Source organism: Gavialis gangeticus, unplaced genomic scaffold (genome assembly GCF_001723915.1).
Source record: "Gavialis gangeticus isolate Ggan-Ray unplaced genomic scaffold, GavGan_comp1, whole genome shotgun sequence".
Taxonomy (NCBI): Eukaryota; Metazoa; Chordata; order Crocodylia; family Gavialidae; genus Gavialis; species Gavialis gangeticus.
Window position 1 is genome coordinate 75,902,540 of NW_017729033.1, and position 8,055 is coordinate 75,910,594.

Below are 8,055 nucleotides of genomic sequence, written 5' to 3' on the forward strand. Positions count from 1 at the left end.
TGAACTTCTGTTGTTATAGACTCAAAACAATTTACAATCATTTATACTGATTTATGTGTAATTTCTCTCCCTGGCCAAAATGAGCAATCAATATTATTATTATTACTACTACTACTTTACTACTTTTCAGCAGTAATTTGCAACAGCAATAATCAAAATGTATGGTTAATCTGTATCTCAATAACAAATAGTTTACAAACATATCCGGAATCAACTGTATGTATTAAATAAACCTTACCACCTGTGATTCAATATCTGGATACCACCTCAGCCAAGGAAATACTTCTTAGTAAGAAAAAAACCGTTGGAAAGGTTGAATTTTTTTTTAAATGCTAAATGAATTTTCCTTTTTTCGTTGTTTAAGACTTATTCAATGACTGGAAATATGCAAAGGAGATCATCATAAAATGTCTGATATAGGTAAAATCCAATAGCTTAGTTGCTAATGCAACATATTTATGTTAGATTTTAGCCTGAGAACTTAATTCTTTTGTTTGATAAAGACTTTAGATATCTCTTTTGTTGCAGAGCAAGTTATTTTTTAGTGTACAGATATTTGTGGAAGTGCATGGTTTTTTTACCACCATACAGAGAAGTGGGCCTAGGAGCATAAAGACATCACCAAAAAATAAGGAAAACACACTTTTTTTCTTTTAGTAGCAGCAAGGCAGGTAAGCAAGCAATATCTAGACCTATGCAGGAAGATTTATATAAGAAAAGTTGTTCTAATATATAAAGGCATTATAATTGTAAAATCTTTTCCAAGATCTTTTTCAAATTTAATATTTTACAGTTTTATTCTGGCAGAATAAAAGTTTCTCTAATCAGTACCAGGACTCCATTTTAATCATCACTTGTGCATTTGTGTAAAAGTATGCTGCCTCAACACCAAAGAGATTCCTCTCAATCTAAATTCACTTGAGAAAAAGTTAAATGGAATAGAATTTGTTCAGCCTCCATTGCATACTTGTTCCCTAATGGACTCTCTCAAACCCAGTATTTATGGCAAAATATAGCCAATTACATCATCCGTTGCAATGTCTCAAGCAGGAAACTGAAAATCCTGGCATGTATACTGCCTTGATTATATTTTTTATGCCAAGCCATTTGTATATTAGTAGACTGAGTAGAGTATTTAGGGATAAAAACTGAATAAAGTTTTCTCTAAATTCATTTCACTTATACTTTTCACCTATATTTTACAGGTATGGCAAGAAAAATTAACTACAGTATCTTGTAAAACGGGCTTCAATTTCTAAATTTTCTAACTCAAAAGAAAAATGTCATAAATCTTTCAATAAACTTGTTCTTGTAAGATTCCCAGCCAGGCTTGTAATTTCTTTCACTGACTTTAAGATTAAAACTTACATTAAGTAGTACCCAGTTCTGAATTTAAGGTTACAGCAAATAGTACTTTGTATTACACATTGTAGTCAGGTTGCACTTTACCATTACAAGTGTATTTCACCTGGAGGGAGGAGTAGGGACCGTCATTCATTCTGGTAGTTTTATGTTCTGTTGATGCACATATATAAATTCCAGCAATATTCATAGGGTCATAGGAAAGTAAGGCTGGAAGGGACCTAACGATGTCATCTAGTCTAGCCCCCAGCTCAAGGCAGGATTACCCCTGACTAAACCATCCCAGCCAAGTCTATTTAATCTGCTCTTGAAAACGTCCAGGGATGGAGATTCCTCAAGTTTTCTAGGTACCCTGTTCTAAGGTTTGTCCACCTTCATAGTGAGAAAGTTCCTCCTGATCTCCAGCTTAAATTTCCTCTGAGGCATCTTGAGGCCATTGCTGCTAGTCCTGTCCCCTACAGCCATCACGAAAAGCCTGCAATCATCCTTCAGGTGTCTGAAGACTTATCACATCCACCCCTCAGTCTTCTCTTCTCCAGGCTAAATAACCCAGTTCTTTCAGCCTTTGCTCATAAGCCTCGTCTCCTGGATCCCTGATCATTTTTGTTGATTTGTGCTGGACTCTTTCCAAACTGGCCATGCTCTTTTTGAAGTGGGGCCCAAAATTAGACCTACTTCTCCAGGTGAGGCCTCAGAACAGAATACAAGCACAAACTGCTTTAATCAGTTTAAGGTGTTTAAAAGAGAACTGAAGCCTAAACAATGAACCCTTAATATATTGGATTATGTAATTATATAAATTTAGGCTAGGAGAGCCTACTTGGGAATTCAGAACATAACTTATCTGAGCAATGTATTATTATACTTATGTAATGTTCCTTCAAAATTATGCATTAGAAATTTCTCAACGAATTTTGAGGAAGACTCTTCTGTCAGAAAGACTTCAGGGCTTTACTGTTCATGGACATTCATAACTGTGAAGAGTTCAACCAGATCCTTTACTGATTTAACTGAGATGGCCCTGCTTAAAATGATCATGATGAGCCTCTAAAATTTCTAATTTCATTTACATCCCACATACACACTTTTGATGAAAATGCTAATTTAAATTTAAGATGTAGAAAAAGTCTGAATATAGCAAAAGCTTTTTCCTTTGATAAAATAAAACAAAATAAAACAGATGCAAGCATGATAAAAAAAATTTTTACACATTTTTGTAAATGTCCACAGAAAGTTGTTACTCTTCCAGTTCTTAAAAAATGTGTTTTTGACATTTATTATAATAATCCATTATCACTGCATTTGAAATACTATAGTCACTAGTGATCTGTTAATAAAACACATTTTCAAACCATGGAATATACATTTTTGACTAGACAGTTATATTTAGAAAATCATAAACAACTGTTTGATATCTACAAATCCTGTTGTCTCTAACAGGCTAAACAAAGATCATATCATGAATTTATATAAATATTTAGAGTGGAGCACACAAATCAGTCCTGAAATAATATATCACACTAAACAAACTATTATGCATTCCATTTTGTGAGGAATAAAGGTTAATAATCTAATGCCAGCAATACTGTACTAGGCATAAATAGGGGTAGAGAACGATCTGCTAAAGGAACAACTATAAAATAAAATGATCCTGTCAGTCTTCACAGGTACACAATCTTTTGATAACAATAAAGTGTCCAGATTATTCAAAAAGAAAATATTAACAGCTCTGAGTTTCCACTTATGGGATGACAAATGCAATAATGAAAGTGAAATATAGTGCTGTTAGATCAATAACATTCCTTGAACAATTTATACATTGTTTTCTGCTTTTTAATGGCATAGTAGGGCCATATTTTCTTGTCCTGCTCTTTACAGTTGCTTATTTGAGTAACCGTATAGGTACTTGTAAAATGTAAGAATTTTCCTCTATAACAGGAGGATTAAAGATTAATTCACACTGCCAACTGTACACAATCTAATTGGATTTATAATATTGTAGGGCTGCAAAAATTCCACATTAGCTAAGTGATTTTTGAATTGCAATACCTAGCAGAGTCATGAAAGACTGGATTTAGGTATATAGTGCATTACACTTCAAATGTTATCTTTCTGAAATCATTAAGCCTGTGTTTGTATAATGACTTTAGTTACATTCATACTTCTTAAGCTACTGAAGCAAGGACTTCAATCGACTAAGTAGTAAGCAGAATCACTGAGACAGATTTGTGTTGTGCACTAAATGCAAGATTTTTATTCTTATGTTGCATTTTAAGTTACTGACTTTTTGTAGAGTCTAGACACAGTAAGGTGTTGCTATTTTTAAGCAGGAATGAAAGCATCTACATTTTCAGAACCTAGAATGGACACCTACATTAGGTAGCTCTGTGGCAAGCTTGTAGTCATGAAGACCAGCTACAAAATATCATTGTATCAAACATTTTTCTTGTGTTGTTTCATGTAGGATTGAAGCAGAAGAATCTATGTAACAAGGCAAACAGGTGAGAGAATTCACCTGCATTTTTAATACATCTTCCACATTAGTGTTGGCTGTATTTTACCATTTCCTGAATCTCACTATTGCACATAAAATTAATCTAATCAAGACTATTGCATTAAATCAGTAAAATCTATATGGACCCTTAAAATACTTTCACTAATGTGCACACACACACACACACACACACACACACACACGTACGTATGTATGTAACTAACTGCTGACAAGGCAGACACTAAAGGCTCCTAAAATAGAGATAGTAATTTTATGAATTGTAGCACACAGTACACACCACTTCTAATGCATGTACAGAAAAAGCTGTGTTAACTGGCACCTTACAAACCGGCATGGCCCAGGGGAAAGCAGCCTGCGCTGCCAAGTCCCCATGGCTCGGGGCATAGCAGACTGTGCGGGTCCCCCCTCCCTGCATCACCAGGAGGGGCAGTGATGCAGTGGGAGGGGCGGTGACATCCCAGACGCAGCGGGACAGGCATTAAGTTAGTTATCTGGCATATTTTATCTGGCACCCTCCATTCCCTGTGGGTGCCAGATAACAAAGCTTTTACTATACATGGAGAGTAAGTCAAATAATCCAACAACCATATTTCCATTTTTAATTAAGTAATACATCTCTAACATTCCATAGAAAAAAAAGGTTATCCTGGCAAATTAGAGCAGGAAAAAGTGTGTCCCATAGGAAACCATGGATCCTCAAGTTTGTTAACCCATCTATGTATGCCATTGTTTGTGCACATACTTCCCCTTCACTAGGAGAGAAATTCCAAGTCATCAGAACTCACCTAGGCTGCCCCTGTGTCTCGACCATCTTTGTGCATCCACTGCAGAGCATGAAGTTTAGACCAAGCCCAACACCAACAGTCAATGTTTTTCCCTTATAACATTTTGATATTAACATAGTGGGGGCAGGGATATGAAGATGGGTCATAGAATTTGTGAGTAGCAAAATAAAATTACTATAAAAGTAACTTTTTCTTTTAGTTCTTTGCTCTTCCCCCTAGCACCAGTTATTGTTCTCTTCTCAGCAATATCTCTCACAGACTTGTTTACCTCCTAGCAATTTAGTGATGGTACAGGAATGGTCCTAAAACTTATCAAGCCTGGATGTCTGTATCATAGTAGAGTGCTATATAAATGTGCCTATTAAAGACTAATTCATTGTTTTACAATTGCTTACAGTTGGCAGATATTTTTGGAGAAGTGACTACTAGAATGAGCAGTGACTGTAGATGGTATTATATTAGTTACACCTTGGTGGTTTGATTACAGGTCACTATCCAACTGATGAGTTCCTCCTCCTCCTCCTAATAGTTGCCCGAGCCTTGAGTCTCCCCACAACACTACAAGTATTCTGTGGTATAGTCTGAATAGTCCACTTCTAGTTAAATAGAGTGTCCTAAAAACATCTAGTTAACCAGAGGCAATGTGTAGGGGGGCACATGGGAGTGCACATGCACCCCCCTGAGAGCACTGGTGTACCCTCTCACAGCAGCATTCCTTACAAAGGTGGGGGGGGGGCAGGTAGGAGTGCTAGTGTCCCCCCTATGAGTGCTGGCCAGGGAGTGGGGCCACCAGGAGAAGTGCTGCTGGCACTTCCGGGCATACCCCTGGCCCTTCCAGGCGAGCCACTGGCACTTCTGGGCAGCGTTCCCTCTTAGAGCCAGCTTAGAGGGAATGTTGCTTCTGGGTTGACACACACAACTGGTTGTGAGGGGGACCCTCCCCCAGTCACTGACTGGCTGCTGGGGGGGGGGGACAAGTGCCCCCCCTGACTCAGGAAGCACCAGTCACCCATGTAGTGGACATAGCTTTCTGTCCCCTTTTTCATAAGAGATTTGGAAAGAATACTGGAAGGAGGTTGAGGGCCAAGAAACTGGGTGCTAAAGCACAGTATTTCTATGTAAGCTTCAATACTTCCAATAAGATTCAGTCCTATAATTTATTTTGGTGGTGCCAAGGTACCTTAGCCAACACTTAAAATCTGCTCTGAAAGTCTTTGTAATCACCACTGGACTTCAGTGCCAGTATGTGTGCTGTTAGTGATGGCATGGTTGCATCAATACCAAGTTGTTATAAAGTAATCTTTAGGATTGAGCAGTGAGTATGGACTTGGGATCTGGTGAGAAACACCAACATGGGCCATAGAAATTTTTTCTAAGGCTTAGGAATTAGAAGTTGAGCAGTCTTGAGAAAGACTTTTTTGTCTCTTTCCCTCTTCTCTTTCTTCCTTGACAGCTGAATTTGAGACAGTGGGTCCTTAGGAACATACAACTAGAAGAAGCCTCCTGAGCCCCACGGTTCAGTCCCTATAGTCCCAGGCAATCATTAACCCAAGGAATACCTATAATCACCACCACAAACTCTCACACTTAATTACATGGCAAAAATATCTGAAGAGTATTTAAAACTATGTCATAGGCAAGTGAAAGCAGGGCAGTGCTAATGTAGTGACAGGGAAATAGCTTATTAATATATCTTCAGAAGACCAAGACAAGAACCAAACCCCATACAAAGAAAATAAAAACAAAAATGAACAAAAAGCTCCATGTCACTCTGTATTCTCAGAGGCATGTATATGGGAGATATAGGAGCAGTACATCATGAAGCAAATTCCAGTGCTCCCGACAGGAGAATCAGGCTGAGAGCAGGGGTGCACTGATTTTTATTAAGAGATCTTAGTAGGAATTCCCTCACCTCTAGGATTCTTTTAGAGAAAGTTGTGACATTTGCAAGTCAAACTGGTGTGTTCACATCCCATCTGGTATGTCCATTGTTTAATGGCGTTATAATCTTGAATGAAAAAAGGCTGTTAAGATCTGGGAATTAGTGCTGAGAGAGTGGCTGAAATCAGTGTTGAGAATAATTCGAGTAAACAAAAGCAATATTTTCACAAAAAGAAAAAGAGCCTCACAATAAAACTTAAAACAAGCATAATCCCAAGTAAGTGCCTATTTATCAAAATCTCTATAAACTATCTATACGTGAGGTGGAGGAAGAAGATAAAAACAGACATTGTAGGCTGATAGTGCGGCCACACCTTCTCTGTCCTCAGGTGGAGGCATAAGGACGCACAAAGTAAAAGGACAGCCCTAAAACAGACACTGCTGACCAAAACACTCTTGCAAATGCACATATGGAGGAATATTTGGAACTCACTAAGAAATAGCTGAAAAAAATATAATTTTAAACATCCAATATTCAAGTTACTCATATATATATATATATATATATATATATATAAAAGCAATAAGATGAATGTGTACCAAAAAAAAGAGAAAAAAAAAGGAAGCAGCACAAATTGTAAGCATGAAAAGCAAAAGATGCAAAATCATGGTAGTACTTACCACTGTGAAATTCATAACCTTCAATATCCAGATTGTCATTGCTAAGTTAACAATCATGGTAACCAACAGCAGAAGGACAAAGAAGTATAAGCACCTCTTTCGCCATCCATAAATGCCTACTGGATAAAACTGAGGATTTTCAGTCCTTGGCAGGTTGTTCTGCTGTGTTGCTAGTATATACTGCTCTCGTGTCATCTGGAAAAATAATACATAAGTAAAAATGAAAAGTCTATATTATAGATTTAATTTTATGTAGAATATCTAGGGGCAGAGCTGTAGCAGCAAGTTACTACAAGATGAAGTAGGATGCAGTAATGGCCTATCTACAGGTTTTTATCCCACATTTACTGAGGCCTAAGCTACCTCATATTCACTGTTGGGTAAGAGCTTGCACATGGGTAGTAACCAGAGTACCTAATATCCATGTATAACCTACCTAGCTTTGCAATAACTTCTATGTATAATAGCACTGTATTTTATGGTTAAAGTACTACTACAGCCACTGAATTGTGTTAAAGGTAAATATTGCACTGATTCAGGCTTCTAACATTTCTTGGAGCTCAAGTTTTAGTAAATGTGATTATTTTTTAGCTCTGCTGTTCTAGATAATAAGCATCTTTCCAACTTTATGATGATTTATAAAGTGGTTAATTGAAGACAGAGGTACATAGTTATAACGATGAGATTCAAAGTTTTATTAGTAATGTGAGAAGTGTTGGAAACTGTAACTAAAAGGCAGAAAAAAAGGGATTATGGAAATGAGACATGGGAAAAATATAGGAAAACTTTTTTATTGCTTGTGTGCATATGAATAACTCAGTTATTCTTGGA

The 8,055-nt window shown here is 37.1% G+C and overlaps 1 protein-coding gene across 1 annotated transcript in view; it reads right to left on the reverse strand.

Moving 5' to 3' along the window:
- Nucleotides 1–7,419, reverse strand: part of SGCZ (sarcoglycan zeta) — a 613,727-nt gene extending 606,308 nt beyond the window's left edge. Inside the window, exon 1 of the mRNA XM_019526556.1 lies at nucleotides 7,225–7,419. Within this exon, the coding sequence (XP_019382101.1) occupies nucleotides 7,225–7,419 (195 nt within the window). The remainder of the gene's footprint in view (nucleotides 1–7,224) is intronic.
- Between the last annotated feature and the right edge of the window lie 636 nt (nucleotides 7,420–8,055).